Source organism: Centruroides vittatus, unplaced genomic scaffold (assembly GCF_030686945.1).
Source record: "Centruroides vittatus isolate TY-2023 unplaced genomic scaffold, ASM3068694v2 contig_400, whole genome shotgun sequence".
Lineage (NCBI taxonomy): Eukaryota > Metazoa > Arthropoda > Arachnida > Scorpiones > Buthidae > Centruroides > Centruroides vittatus.
The window spans coordinates 121,961-145,776 of record NW_027122215.1 but is presented as its reverse complement, the minus strand read 5'-3'; the positions used below and the strand labels follow the sequence as shown (position 1 = coordinate 145,776).

The window sequence follows — 23,816 nt, the reverse complement described above, 5'->3', positions numbered from 1 at the left end:
CAACATTGCATTCAAATACGCACGTGTTTTTATATAATATACGTGTCGAAATTCCCCACCCACCGGGGGAGATGGACGGGATTAAGGCTTACCATAAAGAACTCGGCTTCTATTATACTATTTTAGATGCGGTTTTTTTTGCGTTTTAATAGGGTACGTCAACAGAATATACACTAAAAAGATATTTTCCGATATTCCCCCGCGGGGAGAGGGACAGGAATAAGACTTATTATAAAAAACTCTGCTTCTATTTATACTATTTTAGATGCGGTTTTTTGCGGTTTTGATTGCGTTTTAATAGGGTTCGTCAAGAGAATGTACACTAAGAAGGAATTTTTTAAAATTCCCCCCACGGGGGAAGTTTTATACATTTATAATAAATACATTTTGAGCCACAACAACGCGTGGCCGGGTCTGCTAGTCTAATATAAAAGATAATTACATAAAATATTTTCTTCTGGATAAACAGATTTTAGAATGAATATATCAGTCTGCAAATTACTGATGCACACTTGCAGATTACCAATGGTACACAAACATGCATCAGAACCTCTGCTCTAGACAAAAGCCTGGATTACTTGTCTTAAATCACTAATTACAATAGGAAATATTATTTTGAGACCCAGATTAAGGAAGTATGCAGCAAAAATTCAAATGTTGTTTTCTACAACTTACATATGTTAGTTATAGAATGTCTGAAAACTGTTTCAATAGATGCAATGTGGTAAGAACAATAACTGCCAACAACACCAACAACTGCCATATGACATTAGGCTATATAACAGCTATAATAATAATAATAATAAAAAATTACTAATAAATTTGGCCAAGATCGGGTTTTCTTGAGTTGTTTACATTGGTAAGAACAATGACTAAGTGATGTTATCTAGTGTGTTTTATGTTCCAGACAATTTCTTTGGATTAAACTGATTATTTTAATAAAATCATTGAATCGACAAAACAGTTTACAGCAGGGGTGGGCAACCCGTGACCTGCATTAATATTTTTTGTGGCCTGTGTTGCTTAAAATATTAATAAATATATCAATTTCCCAGATTAAGGAAGTATGCAGCAAAAATTCAAATGTTGTTTTCTACAACTTACATATGTTTAGTTTTCCTGTAATGAATTTTAGTAAATGTTAAAACAAGAAATCGGCTAACAGACTCACATTAAAACTAATTTAAAACTGGTAGTGACTAACATTCAACCAAATATTTCTGATATATTACATTCACATCAGTTCCAGAGGTTAAATTAAGTATACCTATTACTATGTACTGTACTGTACATTGCATTACTACAAACACAACAAACTACTTCAAACAACCTTTACCCTGCAGTTAAATTATTTCTTTACTCTAACGTTTTTGGTTAGCTTTACTAACCCTCTTCAGGATTGACAAAAAAAAAAAAAACCGTTATTTCAAAAAATACGTTCGAAAAACTCTTTACAATTTAGAATGCTTTTAAACTTTCCGGCTGCGCAATCGCAGATCATTCTTTCACAGCTGCATACTGGCCAATCTGCAAGCGGATGGGATTCGATACGATTTTTTAAAATTAATGCTTTGCCCTTTTTCATTGTACTTGCCAATACACCACGCCTCCGTATATTTAAGTTGCCTTATATTTGCCACTTTCTGTACAATTTTCCCATCGTCCCAGTTGACAGACACCGCGTTCAGATCCGCTATCGCATAGTTGGCTAACGCCGTAACTGGTTGCCTGCATCTTATATTTCTTTTATGTTCCTCTATCCTTATCGCCAGCGATCTCTTTGTGGCCCCTATATAATACAGCTCCGTATTCCGCCTTTTATCCTGCACTGGTATTCTGTAAACCCCGGAATTTTCATTCTGTCTATGGGCGCTTTGTCGTTCCGTAGCAACTGAAATACAGTAGGGTTTCTCCTGTATGCTATTTTTTTATTCTTCTCTGTTCCTATTCTTCTATATATGTTGCTTAATTGAGCTCTATACTCCATTATGGTAAATTCTCCCTTTTCTTTACACTCGTTATTACCTTTCTCTATTTCTTGCACCAACCGTTTTATTTTGCTACTCTTTATTCCTATACTTTCTGCTATTTTCTTGATGTACTCTACCTCCCTTCTTGTGTCTTGCATCCTGCTACAATGCGTGTATGCTCATCTAAGCAGTGCTCTGAAGGCTGCCAACTTGTAGTTCGTCAGGTCATGGGAAGTCCATGGTATCATCTCTGGAATGTACTGTACAATGGTTTATGATACACCTTAGTAGCTATTTTTCCTTCTTCCTTCACTTCTATATCTATGTCAAGGAAATGTATTTTTCTATGGCTCTGCTGTTCTATTTCTAGCTCCAGCCCGAAGATATTGTTGTTTATATCTCGACTAAATTTTTCCACGTCTGGCTTCTCCTTCCATATAATACATACATCATCTACATATCTTGCATACAGCAATATTTTTCCTTCATATTTGTGCAATTTGCTACTTTCCAGAGATCTTACTACTAATTCGCATAATAACCCTGACACAGGGCTACCCACTGGCACGCCCCTATGCTGCTTGTATGTAGTATCTTCAAACTCGAAGAACGACGAAAAAGTGGGTAAGTGCGCCAATTCTAATATTTGCCTTCTTACTTTTGCTGCATTTTCCATCTTCTCTAATAAAAAATCCCTCAAGTGACAAAAACATGGCTCCAACTTTACCGATGGGTACATTGTCTTAAAATCAAACACTGTCATGTAGCTTTTTTTGCTTAATTTCAATTGGTTTAACTTCTGTATTACCTCTACTGCCTGTGTTACGCTATACTGATGTGCAGGCATGTTTATCATAATAAATTCTTTGAGCTTCTTTTCTAGCATTATCGTAGAAGCACCGCATTTATCTACCACCGGCCTTATGCTTTTTCCTGGTTTATGGGTCTTCGCAAACTCAAATAGTCTTGGAACGGCCAGGGAGGATACGATAATCTTCATCATTCGCAGTTGCCTAGCAAAGTTGTCTTACTAAACTGTTTTACTCTTGCTTGCATCTGGTCTACGATCTTTGGGTGCGTTACTTGCATTGAGTGTCCTTTATGTAATCTGCTAGCAGTTCTTTATACGTGCCCTTCTTCATAATTACCATGTTTTTAGACTTGTCCACCCTTGTTAGCACTATATCATTATCATTTATCCATTTTTTACTTTCTCTTATATCCTTCCATGCCTTGTCCTGCATTTTTCTTGTACATTCACTGTTAATTTTAAAAACTGTTCTCCATCTGAACGCCTCTTTTTTGAGCTCACTGAGCCCTTCCAACGCCTGCTCAACATCTGAAATAATTTTTTCATATCTGAGCTTAGGGCGCAGAACAAGGTGTCTATCAACTGGGACAATGCGAAAATTGTACAGAAAGTGGCAAATATAAGGCAACTTAAATATATGGAGGCGTGGTGTATTGGCAAGTACAATGAAAAAGGGCAAAGCATTAATTTTAAAAAATCGTATCGAATCCCATCCGCTTGCAGATCGGCCAGTATGCAGCTGTGAAAGAATGATCTGCGATTGCGCAGCTGGAAAGTTTAAAAGCATTCTAAATTGTAAAGAGTTTTTCGAACGTATTTTTCGAAATAACGGTTTTTTTTGTCAATTCTGAAGAGGGTTAGTAAAGCTAACCGAAAACGTTAGAGTAAAGAAATAATTTAACTGCAGGGTAAAAGTTGTTTGAAGTAGTTTGTTGTGTAAGTATACCTATGTTAATTTATAATTATGTATAAGTAAATAATTGTGATTTACCAGCATTTTTTCCCCCTTTTATGCAGCCCTCATCAGTTCAAGAGTTTTGAAATGTGGCCCTTACATAGAAAAAGGTTGCCCATCCCTGGTTTACAGAATATCTTCATCAGGAACTAAAATTCAGTTCCTTTCAGTTCTTGATGAAGATACTTTTTAAATGTCAAAAACATTTGTAAAACACTTTTAATAGAGTGTTTTTGTAAATACTAGCAAATTGACTGTCTTAGTTAATTGTATTCATTCATAGTGGTGTACTCCATTATTTTACAAGTGTGTTACAAATTGATTATATTAAAATCTAAGATTTCTATTTTACAAATAATACAAATGCAAATAAAGGTATTATATAAACAATATATTTTATTAAGATTTTTTATCATCTTATATAATAAAGCATTACAGTAAAAAACTTTAAAATTAATATGAATACAGATTGCAATTATGATCAATGCTAAACTTTAGTAAGAGATATTCATATGTTCTGTTTTTCTTATAGGAAACTGTAGACTTTATTGCATATGTTGCTAAAGATCATTATAATGTTCGAGCTTGTTATGTTCTTCAGTGTGAACAAGGAATTACACAAAAGGTAATAACAGCCATTGGACAAGCATTTGAACTTAGATTTAAGCAATTTATAAAGAAAGTACCAAGAACTGTCAGCATTCCAGACAGGTAATAAAATTTATACTATTTATTCTTTATATTTTAATTATTCTAGTAAATACGTTTAGATTAGCATCAAGAATAATTTTTAAATTAAACATTCATTCTTATTTTAGACTTGAAAAATTGATATTTAAAAGTTCATTGAATAATGATCCTGACTATTATAATGATTTACCTGGAAAAGTACCACCTGATATATTCCCAACTGCATTTCCTAGATCTTATAGACGTGACCAGGTAAAGAAAAATATTATGGTAGTTAAAATTTTTATCATATTAAAAAAACTTTAATTTAAAACAATTTTATTTGAACAGAGAAGCAATAGCGAATTAACAAATATCAAAGAAGCTTGTACAACAGACTCTTCTGATATTTCACGTGAAAACCTGTTTTTTACATCTGGTAAGTTTGATAACATCAAACTCTTTTAATTTCCAGTTACAGTTTAAAAATGGTAGTAAGTTTGCAGAAACTGCAAACTTACTACCATTGATAAACAGAAACTGCATTGTTTGTCTTCAGGAAATCAATCTCATGAACAATAAGATACACTCATTGCCATAAAAGTTAGCACACCAAGGAGTTGTTGAATCGAACAAAATTGTACTGTACATGTGTGAGTGTAATGGTGATATAAGCAGTGCTTTTTTTGTCACAGAATGCAATGGGATGGCATTCCACCCCCTTTTTTTTAAAATATATTTTAAAAGTTTTAAGAGAATTTTTGAAAATTTGATGTTTGGTTTGCATTGAATCACTCTGTTGAGCGGTCCTGCTCCTGCTTGTGTGCCAAATCTTGTGTATGATGCATGCATACTGCGAACTTACTTGCAGTCGCAAGTAAGTTCGCAGTATGTATGCAGTAACTTACTTGCAGTGCGCTTGAGTAGTATGTCACAGTCGCAAGTTCGCATACTGCGAACTTGCGACTGTGACATACTACTCAGCTTCTGTTTGGTCGTGTCATGATTTGGCGGCAATGCAGGAATTGCAGTGCTAATTGCGACCGATGACTGTCATTTCAACTGTTTTATATTTCATTGTACAACTGATTTCGACTGTTTTGTATTTTGTTGCACAACTGATTTCAATTGTTTTGTGGTGTTCGTAACAAGAGGTACACGATCCCGCGAGCGAAATGGTACAAAATAAAACTTAATACAAACTAGTTTTATTCTCTCTGAACAGGTTCTTTACATAGGATCCCAACTTTACAACTTCCAGAATTTAATATATATATAGGCATTAAATATTTGTCCTCAAAAACAGTTATCTTGCACACACGCGACAATCTGACGAGGACCGTATTCACTTACACTAACTTATACTAACTTATACTAACTTAAAACTAAAAGAAATTGGAAGAATAGAAGAAATAAGGAAAGATAAGAAAAATAGTAGAAATACCCGGGTTTCTTTGCGATGTGTCTTTTGGTGGGGAACAACTTTGGATCTCTCTCTTTTGTTACGTTTGTAGCCCTTTTCCTTATAGATCTTTCGTCTATAATCTTTTTCTTTCAGACTGAGTCGTCTTTCCTCGATGATCTCTCTCTGCACTTTATCCTCTTAGATCACCCTTCTCCCTTTCTGGAGCACTCCTTTTCAGCTCCTACCTCTTCGGGATTCCAACCCAGACTGGCACTCTTTCTGTCTGTTTTGCTTCAGGGCCTCACTCCCTCTTTTGTTCTTACTATTGAGGGAAAGATAATCCTCCCCCAAGGGCAAAAAGTTAGACAAAGAGAGTTCTAGAAAGAGTTAGACAAAAGAAAGTTCTAGAAAGAGTTAGACAAAGATTTTCTTTGTCTAACTCTTTACAAACTCGAAAACTCACAAACTCACAAACTAGAAGTTCTAGAAAGAGTTAGACAAAGGAACAAAGAAAATCTAAGACTAATTCAATATAAAATATACAAAATATACAGTAGCATGGCCGACGGCCACAGTTTTGTATTTCATTGCACAACTGAATTGTGAAGGTGTGTGTACAGTGACTAAATTTGAAAATTTGCAAAAGCTAAATAATTTCTTTATGGTCAAAAATCATTGGAGAAAGGAAAATATTTTTTCTAATTTTTAGTGTAAACCTGTGACCCCATATTTAAAAATGAAAAAAATCACTAATTACTTTTCAACCACCAGTCTTGCTAATAAAAAGGCCAGAATATCAACAGACACAGACAAAATCACAGAACACATGGAAATAACGATGCCTGTTAATATTTCTGAATATGATGTTGAGAAGCACTGCCAAACTACAAATGACTGACTGGACTGCTGGACATATGAACAAAAAAATGATTTTTGCTTGAAAAATGAACAACACTGTGTTTGCAAAATAAAACTTGGCTGTACACCTAGTAGAAAAGTTGGAACTCTTGGAGTTGAAGCAAAAATGGGAATGAATGTTAGCAAAGAATGGACCAACAATGAGATAACATATTCCGGCAAAGATAGAAACCAACAGTTGGCGTCACTTCAAAAAAAAATTTTTAATCACAAAGAATCTGCTTCACATAAAGCAGCATTAAAAATAGTTGCTGAAAGCAAAAAATGACACTTGAGAATGTTTTTGTAAAGTCATTATCTCATGAAAAAATAATAACTGAAAAAATTTTTCGAACTGCTTATAAAATAGCAAAAAGAAAATCAATCATTCCATCATTTTGAAACTGAAATTGATTTGCAAGAACTAACAGAGTTGAAATGGGACGTATTCTTCATTCTATAAATGCGTGTATTAACATTGTTAATCATATAAGTGAAGAAATGAAGAAAACTGTGGTTAAAAAAATTGTTGAATTCAAGAATAAAATTTCATTGATAATTGATGAATCAACCACAATAAGCAAAAAACGTACCCTCATAGTATATGTCCGGAGTTGTATCGAAGGTGTTAGAATGAATTCACTGATAAATTTATTTTTGGACTTGGTATAACTTGTAAAAGTAATGACAGAAGGAGTATTTGATTCTTTACTTCAATGTCTTCACTCTTATGGGATGACAGAAGATTATTTTTTAAAATATTCAGTTTCTCTAGCGTGCAACAGTGCAGCTGTAATGTTAGGTTGTAAAAGTGGAGTGAAAAAATTGCTATCAGAATGTTTTTCTTCTGTTATAGTTTGGCATTGCACTAATCACAGACTAGAATTATCAGTAAATGATGCTGTCAAGGAAACTTCAGGAATAAATAGATTCAAATTATTTATTGGTAAACTTTACGTCATATACCATGTTTCAGCAAAGAATAGTAGAGAGTTGCATTCATGTGCAGAATTACTGAGGAATGAGCTGCTGAAAATTGGAAGAGTTTTGAGTATCCGATGGGTTTCATCTAGTTTGCGGACAGTTTTGGCTGTATGGAATAATTTTCAATCCCTTGTGTTTCATTTTGAAGAAGCAATAAATGATCTTACTAAAGACAAAAATGATAAGTGCACATATGATGGCTTGTAAAGAAAAATCACGTCCACAGAATTTTTACTGGATCTAGGATTGATGTGTGATGCTCTCCAAGAATTGTCAGAACTAAACTTGGAACTACAGGACTGCAACAGGGACCTATATAGGACAAATAACAAAATAAAAATGCTAGTACAAGTTTTCGAAGAAAGAAAATAGAACTTTGGGCCCTATTATAGATGCGCTGTTGATGCTATACGTGATCTTCACTTTCGTGGAGTAAAACTCCATGAAAAAGAATCAAGAAAGGATCCTGCCATTGACCCAAGTAAATTTTATACAAAATTGAAAGAGTCAATCAAAATAAGATTGCTTGATAGCAAAGACAATGAGTTGGCAAATTGGTCTCGTGTACTTGATCAAAAACATTGGCCTAAAGATATTAATACTCAACTGACATTCGAAGAAGAAGAAATTAGAAACTTGTCAATCAGATTGCAACTAAATGAAAGGGAAATGATTCATGGATTCTGTGAATACATTCTTGAAAAGACAAATCCAGAAAAAATACTGCATTTGATAAATACTTTGAATACCATTCCAATATCTTCAAGTGAATGTGAACACTGATTTTTGCAGATGAACCTAATTGCCATCCCCAACAAGAACTTTGTTAAAGACTAAAACAATTTCAGCACTTTTATCATCAATGTTGTCAGACCACCTCTGAGACTTTTCGATCCTTCAAAATACATTGATCTCTGGTTACTCAGAGGACGTCATTCGGCCAGAGATACTAACAGTAAAAAAAGGAGTCAAGAAGATTTGTTAGACGAAAACTGGACAAAACTTTGGAATATATTATAAACGTTTGTTTTAAATACGATTAATAAAAGTAATTTAATATATTTGTTATATATTTTTAGTAATGAGATGAGCATTCTACCATCTTTTTTCCCCCCAAAAAAGCACTGGATATAAGTAAGTGCATACAAAATGAAAGGATCATTTATTGCAGGAAAAACTACAGATAAAAGGGGGTTCTATCCTGTTGGGCCACTTCTAACGTGAATACATGATGTGATATGGGTGGGCATAGAGGAATACAGGTGCTATATGGTGTCCTGTGGCATCTCAGTCCACAGTTGCTGCAAGCATCCTCTAGTTTGGCCAAACTTTTCGGCTGTTCAACTTGACATCCAAGTGATCCCAGACATATTCAATTGCAATTGGTGACAAATAAGGTGATTGAGCAGGCCAGGGAAGTGTAGCAAAATGGTTGATCATTGTCCTGTTGGAAAATGACTCGGGAGCTCTGCTTTGAGAGCAACACATGTGGCTGCAGGATGACATACTACTGGGCAGTCATGGTCCCTTGGATCACGTGTCATATGTGATGGCACCCTAGATTATCACACCAGCTGTGCAGGCGATGTGCCACTCCAAAGCATAGGCAGGATTGACATGTCAACCATGGGGTCTCCAGACACAAACACAGCCATCATCAGTGCCTAAACTGAATCTGAATTCGTCACTGTAGACAACCCAGTTCCATTCTGTTGCAGTCCACTCCTGTCAGGAGCAATACTACTCTAAATGAAGGCAATTGTGGGTGGCTGTCAATGACAGCATATGTAATGGCTGCCATGAAACCAAATGTTCCTCACCCAGGTGCCTCAAAATGGTACAGACAGATACAGGGGCCTATTATGATGATGCCACCTGTGTCTGGATGGCAGATGATACAGTCAGCTGTGTGCATGCTTGTTGGAGGACCAGGCAGTCCTCTCGGTTAGTGGTCTGCTGAGGGCATCCTGAGCCTGGGTGAAGTGTGTGTGAGCTTTCTCTTGTCCACTGGTCCCTCACAGTGTTGTTAGAACAGCCTAAATGGGAAGCTATTTGGCGAGATGATCATCCAGCTTCTCTCAACCCAATGATCCTTCCCCTCTCAAACTCGGTTAGTTTTTCATATGGCCTTCGATTGTGATGTAAAGGCAACTCTAGTGATACAGTGTCCCTCTGCAACAGGTAAACTACAGACAGGATGCCTTTGCGTACTTTTTCTATAAACAAGAAGGACGCATTTTGACGCCTTCTGTTGGCATTATGTAATGAGCCATCACACTATAACTCTAATCATTACCATAACTGCTTGAGATTTATCTTCATGCCAAGTTTTGCAGCAATATGACAATTCCTTCTTGGTGTGCTAATTTTTATGGCAATGAGTGTGTGTTGTTGGCTGATTATTATTCCTGAGATTAATTTGTAAAGTGTGAAGCGCGATAGGAATACACAGACACGTGAATTCAATTAAAACAAATTTAATTTCGCGATTAATAATATATACAAATAAGTTCTTTGTGGATTCCCTCAGTCCAACTTCTCTTGTTGTCCGATTGTAACAATAAAACCCGCGCGATTCTTAACTAACTTAAACCTAAAAGGATAGAAAAGTATAAAAGTAGGAAGTGAGAAGAATTGATAGGATAGTGGGGTACCCTTGTTCTCGCTGAACTCCGATTCCGGCTGGTGGTTTATTCTGCGTATCTCTGGGTTCGTCAACGTTGTAAAAATACCTTTTAGGATAATTTCTTGTCAGTGTCTTTGACTCTACGGTCCGGATCCTCACCTCACGGCTCTCTATTCGGCCCTCGTAGAATTCCGTCTCACGAGCTCGCCGTTCTCGTCCGTGCTTCCTCGTGTCCGGCCGGAGAAAAAGTAACTCTTCGATGACCCAGATTTTACTCGTCCTCCACTCGAACTCTTTGTTCCACACGACCCCCTGGTGGGTGGGGAGTGGGAAGCCCGCGTTCCCAGAAGCCAGAACAATGGACAAAGGAAATTAGAAAGAAGGGTTAAGAAGGAGAGAAAATTATTAAAACTAATTAAATCTAAAATTCATATGTACAAAAATATGGCGTACAGCCACATACGCCCCATCGGAAAGGCTCAAAGTCCATGATGGAGTTTGTAGTAATCTACTCTCCTTTTCCGAAGGTGGTATCGACCCTCGCTTGCGGGAACAGCTTGATGCTCGTCATCCGATTCAAGGGGATTCTCTGGTGATGCATCGTCTTCTTGCCGCCTGATAGGTATCATCGGCTGTCTCCTGTACTGTAATGCAATCTCATCACCTCCATCATCATCAGACATATCCGGGGAATCATTGTTGTTGGGTCGGTAATGGTTTCGACCTTTATATACAGCATATGAATAATATGGTTTCAAACGATCGAAATGCACAATACAATTTTTCTTTCCATCACTACCACCCAACTCTGCGGTTACTGGACCTAAAATTCTCGTAATACGGAAAGGACCCGAATACTTAGGGGAAAATTTTCCGAACTTCCTACCCTGGTGCTTGCGTAACAGCCACACTCTCTCACCAACACTAAAGCCACGCCCTTTCCTTTTTATATTGCACCGCTCCCTATTCTTTAAGTTGTTTTGCCTGCTCCGTGAATAAGCCAAGTTACGAACAGTGTTCAATTTTTCTAACAGCTCCCTCCGATAATCATGCAAATTATGGTGGGCCGGCACGCCCGTCGGAAAGACCTGAGGTAACCTGGGGTCAAAACCGAAGAGAAGGAAGGCAGGGGATTCGCCGGTGGATGCATGAGTGGCGTTATTATAAGCAAACACTGCCTGAGCAAGATGCTCATCCCACTTCCCATTACTTCCTCTGGAGATCCGAGCTATAATACTACATATAGACTTATTAAACCGCTCACAAACCGAGTTCGCACACGGACGGTAAGCAGTAGTGATTTTATGTTTGATACGGAGTATGCCACATAATTCCTGAAACGTGGAAGAAGTGAAATTAGCCCCCCGGTCTGAGATAATAATTTCGGGGCAACCGTAACGGCATATCACATGCTGGAATATGGCGTCTGCTACGTTCTTTGCAGTCTGGTCCTTAATAGGAATTGCTTCAGAATACCTGGTGAAAACGTCAATGATAGATAGAATGTACCGATTTCCGCTGGGAGTAACCATGAGTGGGCCGACTATATCTATAGCTACCTTCTGAAAAGGGAAGCCAGCTAACTCTGTTTCTTGGAACGGCTCCTTTCCCTTGTGTAAATTAAACCTCTGACATGTCCTACACACCCTCACTACCGATCGGACTACCGATTGTAGACCCCGTATGTAGTAATGCCTGTCAACGGTATTACAAGTCTTCTCTATGCCCAAGTGCCCCCCAAGGCCCGACTCATGGAACGCTCTAACAACCTCTTCACCCATTTTCTGACCTACACATATCCGCTTCCAGTTATATAGGCCATATCTTCCCGGTTTAATGTGGACCAACACACCTCCTTCCAACTGGAATTCTGGCTGGACACCCTTTCCGGCAAGACCCTGATGCATGTTCCTTTGAGCCTTCGCAAGACCTAGTTTCATTTTTTTTAAAAAATCGTCTTCCATTTGTGATTCCACTACTCTATGGTGGAAACTGGGACTATGCACATCTAAACACTGGTTGACCAAGTTAGGTCTCTCTCCGCAACATATCGGGCGTGACAAAAGGTCGGCCACCGGATTGTGTTTACCCCTAACATGAGCTATCGTAACATCGTAATTCGTCAATTCTAAGGCCCATCTCATTAATCTGTCGTTGTGATTATTCATACTCCTCAAGTAAGATAAGGGCTTATGATCCGAATATACAGAAACTTCGTGACCTAGAACTATCGATTTGAAGTGCCGGAGAGAGAGAATAATCGCAAGGCACTCCTTCTCGATCGTTGAATACCTCAATTCCGGTCCCCTAAACTTCCTGCTATAATATCCGAGTGGGACCACGCCTTCATCCCGTTGCTGTCCCAAAACGGCACCTAGCCAACTATCAGAGGCATCGGTATATAGCACAAATGGAGAAGAGAAATCTGGGTGTGCCAAAAGGGGGGGGTTTGATAAAACTTCCTTGAACCTCATAAACTTGGACTGACAATTACTGTCCCAAACAAAATGTTTCCCTTTTTTTGTTAGTTCAGTCATGGGCAGCGCCATCTCGGAAAAATTGGGGATGAAATTGCGGAAAAAACCGACCATTCCGAGGAAACTGCGAACCTCTTTGACATTACGCGGGGTTCTACATTCCTTAATTGCTTCGACGTTGCCTGGGTCAGGGTATATACCATCACTACTAATGATGTGACCTAAATATTTAATTTCTCTAACACAAAATTTGCTTTTGGTAGGGTGGAGCTTCAGATTTGCCTTATGTAAGATCCCTATCACTTGATCAAGAAGTTTTAAATGCTCCTCCAGAGAAGGGGAAAAAAGGATGATATCATCCTGAAATACATAACATTTGTTTCCGATGAAGGGGGCGAGGAGACGTGACATACAATATTGAAAGAACCGACCGCTGTTCTTCCCCCCTTGTGGGATACGCGTTAATTGATATTTGGACCAAGGGGTAGTGAATGCAAATATATGCCTAACCTTGGGGTCAAGCGGGATCTGGAAGTAACCGGATTTGAGGTCTATTACGGAAAAGTATTTGCTACCATGGAAGGTCGTGAGTATTTCGTCCACCCTACTTAGCGGGAACACCTGTGGTTTCGTTATGTCATTAATCCTACGTAAGTCCAAAGTCATCCTGATTTCACCCGAGGTTTTCTTCACAATATGGATGGGGGAATTCCATTCCGAATGGCTTTCCTCTATGATGCCTGCCTTAAGATATGCATCAGTCAATTTTTTTAACTCGGCAAGGTAGCAATTCGGAATACGGTATTGACGGGTATTGATTACCCGGTTAGTGTCTATTTCAGGGCTGTGCATAAAAAGATCGGTGCCTTTCAAATCTTCGACCCCCTCCGAAAACAAACCGGGATACTTATCGAGGACGCGAGTCACCTGATTTTCGTCATTCGTTTTTGTAGTTCCTGGAGTTATGGCGGTGCCAACCAGAGTACTACTTAAGCAATCGAAATACATGATCGATGGGCGAGGACTATGGTTCAATACTCTAGCTTCACGACTGATGAATGTACATCCATCAATTATCAATGACGGGATTGAGTTGATGACATCCATCCCCAAGATCCCTTGGTATTCTAGCCTATCCGGGAATTCCATACAACAAAGGGAAGCGGGTATTATCTCATCCTTGTAGCTTATCGATCCCTTTAGGACTTCCTTACATGTGGAGATTGTGCCGTTGATACCTCTGATATGGGTGATCTCACCCCTTCTTGCAACCTGGAAGGACTTAGCCAATTTCGCGTTTTGAGTCAGCGCTATATCAACTAAAGACCTTTCCGCACCTGAGTCAATTAAGAATTTAATCTCTACCCCCACTACCCTGCCACATATTAATGGGAGTCCCCTCTCCGAACATGAAAATTCGGTCAGTTTAAAGATGAGGATGGGAACACGACACTGACCCTGATCAGGTTCCCGGACTAGTTTAAATCCTGACTATTTCTTTTGGGGCATTTCCTAGCCAAGTGATTTGGGCTATTGCAAACGAAACAAAGTCTGCTGTTAATATTAGGCGACTTAGTAGTCTGGGTCGAGTTTTCGGCCATCTTGGAAACTATTTCGAACAGGGTTTTCAACCCTTTTTCTAAATTGGCTAACCGATCCTCATCTTTTGGAGTCTTGTCAGGGTTTACTTCAGGACTAGTACATTCAGCACCCACTTCGCTTTGGGAGTTATAACAGACCGTTTTGAGGTCTCTAGGATTACTACATTCCTTTTCTAGCTCTTCCTCCCTTTCAGCGCATTCGAAAGCTTTCTCTAAGGTAGCAGGTTCCCTGCGACATACGTGACTTCGGATACTTATGTCTAATCCCCTGATGAACCTCTCCTTGATAATCTCATCTTTGAATGTCACGATATTTGGGTTACTCCGGATAGCCCTAGACATTATGGTTTTAGTCCTAATGATATACTCACTGACTAATTCCTTTCCTCCTTGCCTCAAATTTAGTAATTGATCGAGTAAGCCCCTTCCTTTCCCTTCGTGCTTCTGGAAACATTTAATTAGATCTTGCTCAATTTCCTTAAACGTTGGTGCAGGCGATTGCTCCAATAAACAAAAGAAAGTGTTTAATGGTTCACCTTTTAGTTTAGCTTGCAACGCAGCCACCTTAACCTCGTCCCCCCATTGGGCTAACTTAGCCACATTATCAATGGTTCTAAATAGTTGATTTATATTTACCGTGTCGTTAGGCGAATTTGAGAAAGTGGGGATCATCCCTAAGAATCCAGTAACCACGAGTGGGGGGTTCTCACTGTGGCTTTCTGCCACCAAACTCATACTGGGAGTACCTTTGTCCTCCATATAACTTACAACGATGGCTGATAATCAGTACAGCTATACAGAGAATTGGATCAACGAGGAGGGAATCCTGTCGCGGACGCCAATGTAAAGTGTGAAGCGCGATAGGAATACACAGACACGTGAATTCAATTAAAACAAATTTAATTTCGCGATTAATAATATATACAAATAAGTTCTTTGTGGATTCCCTCAGTCCAACTTCTCTTGTTGTCCGATTGTAACAATAAAACCCGCGCGATTCTTAACTAACTTAAACCTAAAAGGATAGAAAAGTATAAAAGTAGGAAGTGAGAAGAATTGATAGGATAGTGGGGTACCCTTGTTCTCGCTGAACTCCGATTCCGGCTGGTGGTTTATTCTGCGTATCTCTGGGTTCGTCAACGTTGTAAAAATACCTTTTAGGATAATTTCTTGTCAGTGTCTTTGACTCTACGGTCCGGATCCTCACCTCACGGCTCTCTATTCGGCCCTCGTAGAATTCCGTCTCACGAGCTCGCCGTTCTCGTCCGTGCTTCCTCGTGTCCGGCCGGAGAAAAAGTGACTCTTCGATGACCCAGATTTTACTCGTCCTCCACTCGAACTCTTTGTTCCACACGACCCCCTGGTGGGTGGGGAGTGGGAAGCCCGCGTTCCCAGAAGCCAGAACAATGGACAAAGGAAATTAGAAAGAAGGGTTAAGAAGGAGAGAAAATTATTAAAACTAATTAAATCTAAAATTCATATGTACAAAAATATGGCGTACAGCCACAAATTGTTCACATTAGCTTTTATTAAAATCCAATAATAAATGATCACACATTAAAAATTTATATTGTCCTTTTTTATATTTAAAATTAAATGATGATAAACTTTCATCCACATTCCCTTGTCATGAAATTCATATTTTACATTTTTCATAGTTTCTTGATATCATTAATTATATTTAATCATCATAATTTATATGATTTTATATAAGTACCAAAAACTGTCAGCATTCTAAACAGGTAATATATTTTACATTTTAATAAGTTACAGGTAATAATCATTAAATATTTCAAGTAAATTTTGAAAACAAATATTATTCTTTGAAATAAATTATTTTTCAAGTTTGAATAAAATTTAATCTAATATAGAAACAGAATTCTTTTATCTCTTAACCTACTTTTTATTTAATTAAACATTTGGTTCAAACACAACCAACAACAGACTTATCATATAGGCCCCTACTAGCCTATATTTATTCAACAATTAAACTTAGCAACTCTTTCAACAGACATTAATAAGTAAAATTTTTAATAGTGTTAAGTTTTCCTTATTTTTTTACATTACATAAAAAACATGATTAAAAAACAAAATTAACATATATAAACTATATCCAAACAATTTTCAACAAAATACATTCCTTTTTGAAAAATAAATTCTGTAGGAGTATCCTTTTTTACACCTGTCCCCCTCCAGTAAATATCCAGCTGTCAGGCAATCGTCCAATATCACTATTCTTTATCTCTCCTCTTTTAGTTTTCCAATTCAGCATACCAACACAGACTATCTACATTCCACTACTCCATCACCCTCGACAACTTACTAACATAGACCTTCAACAACTTCAGTCACATGAAGTGAAAAAATAATAATAATTTTTTTATTTTTCCTTTGTACCTCTTTTGCACCAACATTCCCAATGTCAATTGTGAATTCTTTAAGAAGAAAAACTTTCTTATAGTCAAAAGTAAATTATATTGTGATTCTGTTGAGGTGTGCATGGTGGCCTGTCGAAGGTGACAACTATTTTTATTGAAGGACAATGCTTTGTCTGTGCAGGGCCTACAGCTAAAACATGTAATGAAATTATTTTTACACTTAAGCCATGAAAAATATGATTGTAATTTGTAAATTTATTGTATATTTAATAGAGTATCAAAAAAGTGTTTGTGCTTTGTTTGGCTTGTTTGAAAAAAAACCCACTGAGGAAGGAAATATTTCCAAAATGCATCTGGGTAAATTAAAGTTGTTGATTGGCTAATATTTTTGGAATCTGTGATATGATAATTCCTAGAGAATAAGTGTTTGAACCGACTACATATTGAGATACAGGGTAATTTTATTGTACAGGGTAAATGAACATAAGATTTCAACTACATACACTGCTTTTTTGTATGCATAATACTTACAATACATATATGAACAATAAACTTTGGTTACTGTTTTTTTGAGTCACCCTGTAAAATTTTTTGGTATAAATCTGCATATAGTCATTGTGTGAACTTAAACCAAATATTTCTTTATCATCTTATATATTGAATGTTTCATCAATATAATAATAGTAAGAACATTTACAATAAATTCTATTTGAGAATTTCAAGAACAAAATAGATAGCTACAAGGTATGATATGAAAATTTCAACAGAAATTTTAAATTTTATATTATTATCCTGAAAATAGTCTCAATTCAGAAACTAATATACAATAACTTAATTTCTATCAGTTTCTTTTTAGATCTGGAGACACTTTGAATTAAGAAAGTATATTGTGAGTTATGCAAATACTGAGTACAAAGTAACTGGGATTTTCAAAAACAGAATCTTTAATTCGCGTGATAAGATACAGGAACTTGTAGGTTGCCAGCAATACAAAAAATATCTTTCCCCGACAAGTAAATATATATATATATATACACCTTATAACTAAACTTATAACTAATTATAACTAAATTAGGATAATGGGAAAATGAGGACGAATAAAGTAAAGGATAGACTGAAAGAGAAAAGGGTACCCAAATTTTACGGCGTTATCACGGTGCGTTATATACAATGGTTGGTGGATCTTTTCTTAATCACGAACGATGTAACTTCGTCACTAAAACGTAAATTCTTGACAGACGGGGACAAAAATACTCTTGAACTTCTCTTCTTTCGATCCGAATTTTTCTACGTTCCCTCGTACTTCTTTGTCGTCTCCACGTGGTCCCAAAAACGTGGTGGAGAGCTACCTCTGGCGCACCTTCCTTCTTGAGTCTTAGCCAAAGAATGACCACTTCGTCCCCGTTCTGCCCTGAGGGCCGCATACTGTCCCATTGTCCACAAGAGACCACCTGCTGTTGCACCGTTAAGCATCGGTCGGGAGAAAATACCAGGAAGGGAAGATAATAGTACTAGGAAGAAGGAAGGAAAATATATATTCTAATATAATATAAAATATAACTATACAGTACAATAATGGCGTTTAGCCACAATCTTAACTTTTTTATTGGAAATAATAAAAATGAGTTGTGAAGCTTTCAGATATCTGAATCATTATGCAGAAATGTTAATTAATTAATTATTAGAAGAATTTTTTTTATATGCAACATCAAACTAATGATTTCCCATTAAAACCTGATAACAAATATCTATGCCCAAAATAGGAATGTACTTGTGATCATACAAATTAGAAACAATGCCATAACATATTCTATAGCTAAATCAACTTCTTTTCAAATAAAATCATTTTTGTTTGTTTTTAATGAAGTAAGATGTTTTTTTTAATTATAAACAAATAATAGTTAATATGTTTTTAGAATTGTCAGGTGGTAGTTCTTGCAATCCTCCACCTCTTCCTTTTCGAAAATACAGTCCCAGTCTACATCAACAACAGAAATATTTAATACATGAAGAATGGTTTCATGGTATGATTAATAGAAGACAAAGTGAAGAATTAGTAATAGAAAATGGAGATTTTCTAGTACGAGAGTCTCAAGTAACTCCAGGCCAATATATTCTGACAAGTCGACAAGATGGAGTTTGTAGACATTTATTATTAGTGGATCCCTCAGGAAATGTAAGTTTCAAATGGTTACTTAATTCTGAATTATCTTAAAATAAGATTTAATATCAATTCATATCAATTCTGAAATAATTTTTGATCAGAGTTTGAAATGATATTAATTGTAATTGACTGATGAAATAATTTTAAATGAGTAGGCCTGTATGACATGAAGTAATATCAAATTATAACTAGTATATAGTATGGATTTTTAACTAATTATTGAGTTGTTATAGTTGTAAATTCTAAGAAGAAAGAACAAAATTGTAAGCATATATTTTTTGGAATATTTTTCTATTAAAATTTTGTGTTTCAACTCAGTCATAAATATAATTCACAATCATTTCCTAGAGTAATAATAATAAAGATTACTGGAAAATATAAAATGTAATTTCAATATTCTCCTGCTATCTTTAATATTAGGTTATGAATTGATTATAAATGACATCTATAACAAAGCTAAAATGTTAAATTTTTATGTACTTCTTTGGGATATTATATAAAATACAGGAAAATTACTGATTTACTATGTACTGTACTGTACATATACACATATACATACAAGATGTTCAGCTTAATATTTATTCAGGTGTAAAAAATCTTTCCAGCATTGCATGAGCATATGCATATGATGCATTCATTCCATTGCAGTGTTTACAATAAAATTTCACTCATTCATTCAGAAAGGATGTGTAAATTGCACAGCAATATGTAATGTTTCCAACCACATAACAGGATCAAATTAAACAATCATCTTTACAAATCATATAGTGACACATGATGCCAATGTTTTTATAAAAAGATTCAACATCTTGTAGTCTTCTAACTGGTATAGCAATGTCTTATACACTTGAACAGCAATGTGAAATGATTATACTTTCATGATTGCACATATCTGTGCAATGCTGGAAAGATCTTTTTGTACCTGGGTAATTATTAAAGTGAACGTCCTGTACATATAGTAGACAGATTTTTAAGATATCCCACATTAAAAGATTTATTCAAGTTAAGTTACATAAAAATATAGTAATAACAATTTCATAAAAAGGCACTGTACATTTAAAACTATCAACATCAATGGCTTTGAGTCAAATGGATTTTTTTGTCAATGTAAAAGTCCTTGCAAGAGCTTATGTTAAATTTTAACATAAGCTTAGCTTTTAATTATATCCTCCTTCATTGTTGTTTTTACGTCCAAAGTTTATTCATTAAACTCAGCAATGATAGTTTGCTATTTTGCTATTTTGTTTCAGGTAAAAATAACTAGTTAAGTAACGCTGTATCAACGTGTAGTTGGAACAAAGCTGCTCACACCTTTATTTTCTAGATTATGAGGGGGGGAAAAAAAAACAAAGAATCATTCGTTCTCAACAATATATTTGATTTCTATTGGTTCATTTAAAGGTACAAATATAAGGTCAGAATAAGCCATTAATTAATTGCTATGCCAACGTCTCACGAAATTCTGTCTATCACTTGGACTTACAGATTGACTTGTAGCGAACTTTATTATAACTCTTTAAAAATACTGAGTCAGTTATTTTTTTCACTCGACTCAATGTAACATAGGTAAGACTGATAGCTGTCTCTTTTTTCCCTATATCTATTTTGATTTTTGGAAGAGTTAATCCCTGTGATTTATGTATAGTCATCAAGTATGCTAAGGTAAAGGGAAACTGTCTACGAGATCGCAATATACTGCCATTGTTCGAAGAGCGTGTTATGGGGATTATTGGAAACAGATTACCATAGATGAAAGGTCCCTGATAGCTATCGAATTCCACTAAAATAAACAGAAGAAGAGCTGGAGGGCGAGCATTAGGAGCATATATAATGTAGCGTATAGTTCCTAGTGAACCATTGACGGGACCTCCTTGCACCCATAAGTTGACTCTCAGCATGATTCTGGCATTAACTGAGAGATTGGAGAGACCAAGAGCTGAGTCATCTTTGGATGAAGGCGGGGCAATATCTGGAGTGTTTTCAGATGCTATATAAGCAAGAGGGCATCCAGTTGACTGCAAGTAATCTTTGTTGCTTTGTTTAACTTGCTCGTTTGTTGGATACAGCTCTACTGCTGTTTGGAACTGATCAAGTTCATCTCTGGATAAATAACTCTGGAACTGATAAAGAGGCTCAATTTCTTGTTGTCAGAATGTTCAGCTCTGTATCAGAGAAATCACCCGAAGCTAGATGTTGTAAGACATCTGTGAAGGAACTATCTGTGCTATTTTGTCTATGAGAATTACTAAGTTCAATGAATTTCTCAAAAGAATCAAATGCAAATGTAATGTAATGCCCAACAAGGTCCCTACCTTGTTGGGACATTACATTGCATTTACATCACATTACTCGAGGAGAGAGGACTACTTTAACAGGAGGAAACTGACGAAAATCACCAAACAAATAGACAAAGAATCCACCAAACGGCTCATCTTTCTCGGGGTTTATCTCCCTCAATCTTCTCTTGATCATGTAAAGCATTCTTGCACTAATCATTGATATTTCTTCAATGATGATGAATTTGAGCAACTTCATCTCAATCTGGAATTTCTGTGCAGCTTCTTCATTTAGAGATTGAAATTTCGTACTAACGATAGGAAGACGAAGGAGAGAATGGATCATAAAGCCATCAATCTTGATCACTGCTGCTCCATGTTATAGAATAATAAGTTAAAAAAAAATTTCTTTTTTTAACTTATTATTCTATAAAGATTCTTTATATTTGTTGTGTATCTAGTTAGCGATAACATTTACCTTTCAAAATTACTGTTTCTAATGCTTGTCATATTTTCCGACCATTAGATGACGCTTATACACGTGCGTGCAGGAAGCGACTAACACTTGACTTCATGCATTCCTTGTCAACATTATAACTCTAGAATGAGTTGTCCGATCTTGATGAAATTTTCTACGACGACTCACCACCACTCAAGGACAAACTGATTAAAATTTCAACTCTCAAAAATGATCCATACTGAAGAAAAACCACTATCTCCAGTTCTACAAAAACGGATCATTTTTGAAAGTTGAAATTTTAATCAGTTCATCCTTGAGTGATGATGAGTCATCCAAGAAAATTTCATCAAGATCGGACAACTCATTCCAGAGTTATTTTCTTGACAAGGAATGCACGAAGTCAAGTATTAGTCGTCAGTACGTTCCGACAACTAGAATATTTGACTAATATGATGTTGATACAAATTTTCAATTGCAAAAAATTGATAGCATCAGTGATCACCTACATTTTATAAAAGGCAATGTATAATATATTGATGTAATGTGGATCAGCTAAATAATATCAATATACTTTACAGTAAATCAAGTTGTTCTTATTAGTCACTAACAGTGGCACCCACAGACTATGAAAAAGGAGGACAAGCTATAAAAAGAAGCTTCATTATGCAAGAAGCTTCAAACACTAAGTCAATGTCAGATCAGTGCTCCTATAAGGCTGCACTGGTTGCATTCTGGACTAACTTGGCCTTGAAAACAAGGAATGTGGTTTTGGTCAATTTCTGACAAAGTTGCATGAGGCAATTGACAAATATTGTTCATTAGTTTCTTTTATATTTGCAGAATAGACTAAAAGTCACAAATTTTCTGTTGTTTGTTGCTTGTTTGTCTGGGTTGCCGCTTTCCTAATTCCCCAGCAATTAGGAAAAGGGCAACCCAGACGAAAAAAGGGGGGCACATGCGTCAATGTACAGTACAAGTGCCCCTGGTCACTAATCCAGTGGTGTGCGGTGACATTTGATAATTAGGGAAGCTATGCCAGCCCTGGATAGAATCATTGGAAGCATTATATGATATTTTGGTGTGTAGCATCCATGAGCTAAACTGCATGAGGTTGGTGCTCTGTAAAGCACATGTGCAAATGTGTATAAATCTGGCTACTTTACACAATTCAAATATTTACACCATGAAAGCTGTCCCATATTCAACAACAAAGCACTTCCATTGGAAATATGCTTATATGAATTTATATTCAAATCTTATCATTGCATCTTATCATTGTTTTTTACATGTATATAAATTTGTAATAAAATAAATAATGTGATTATAATAAAATATTAATTTTAAGTAATTCAAAGTACATTAAAATATGAAAATATTCACACAATATGTATTATATACAAGAAAATACAAGGGAAGCGGCACTTTCACAGCTTCCATGGATGGCACGCCACTGCACTAATCTATTGTTTAAATGTAGAATAAGATACACACAAAGCAGCATGACACAAAGAACAGTGTGTTTGATTGACAGATGTCACATATTTTGGAAAAGTGTTTTTAGGGAACAAACAACAAAACAGAAGTAAAATTTAAAATAAAATATACAATAGAAAGTTTTATTTAAACATGAAATTCATTTCCGATGTACACTGTTAATTTAATATGTTGTTGGTAATATGAAGGTATGGCAAACAACAAGTAAGACATCAAAATAAGCTGTGAATGTATGTTGAAAATGCAGGCAAAGCAGAACAAATTGTGCAAGCATGTTTAGATATACCAGTATATGGCTCCATCAGATCAATCAGATAAATACAAAAATGCTAAGATTGTGCAAATGTCCAAAAATCTGCATTGATAAGTCCCAGAGAATATCTGAACAAACTATCAAAATTCAGGACAATTGACTGTCTTTATATCTGGAGACCTGTACACATCTTTTGGTTTTTGAAGGAAGTTTGTAAATTGAGAACTGGTGTATTTTATTGTCTTAGCTTTTTTGCATATATTTTAAACTTGAAAATTTAAGTTCTTGAAAATTTAAATTCATTTCAGATAATCAGAAGTCAATATAATGACTTCTGATTATCTGAAATGAATTAAAGGAAAATCCAACTAACTGAATTCTCAACTTAATAGTATT

The 23,816-nt window shown here is 36.1% G+C and overlaps 1 protein-coding gene across 2 annotated transcripts in view; it reads left to right on the top strand.

Annotated features, from left to right (window-relative positions):
* Positions 1-23,816, top strand: part of LOC136976403 (SHC-transforming protein 1-like) — a 47,732-nt gene that overhangs the window by 21,701 nt on the left and 2,215 nt on the right. The window contains exons 6-10 of one of the 2 annotated variants that reach the window (XM_067271666.1): positions 4,269-4,447; positions 4,555-4,678; positions 4,757-4,844; positions 18,690-18,949; positions 23,075-23,643. In XM_067271666.1, the coding sequence (XP_067127767.1) occupies positions 4,269-4,447; positions 4,555-4,678; positions 4,757-4,844; positions 18,690-18,949; positions 23,075-23,155 (732 nt within the window). In that variant the 3' untranslated portion in view covers positions 23,156-23,643. Of the gene's footprint in view, positions 1-4,268; positions 4,448-4,554; positions 4,679-4,756; positions 4,845-18,689; positions 18,950-23,074; positions 23,644-23,816 lie in introns of those variants that run through there. The other variant, XM_067271665.1, reaches the window with a different exon arrangement.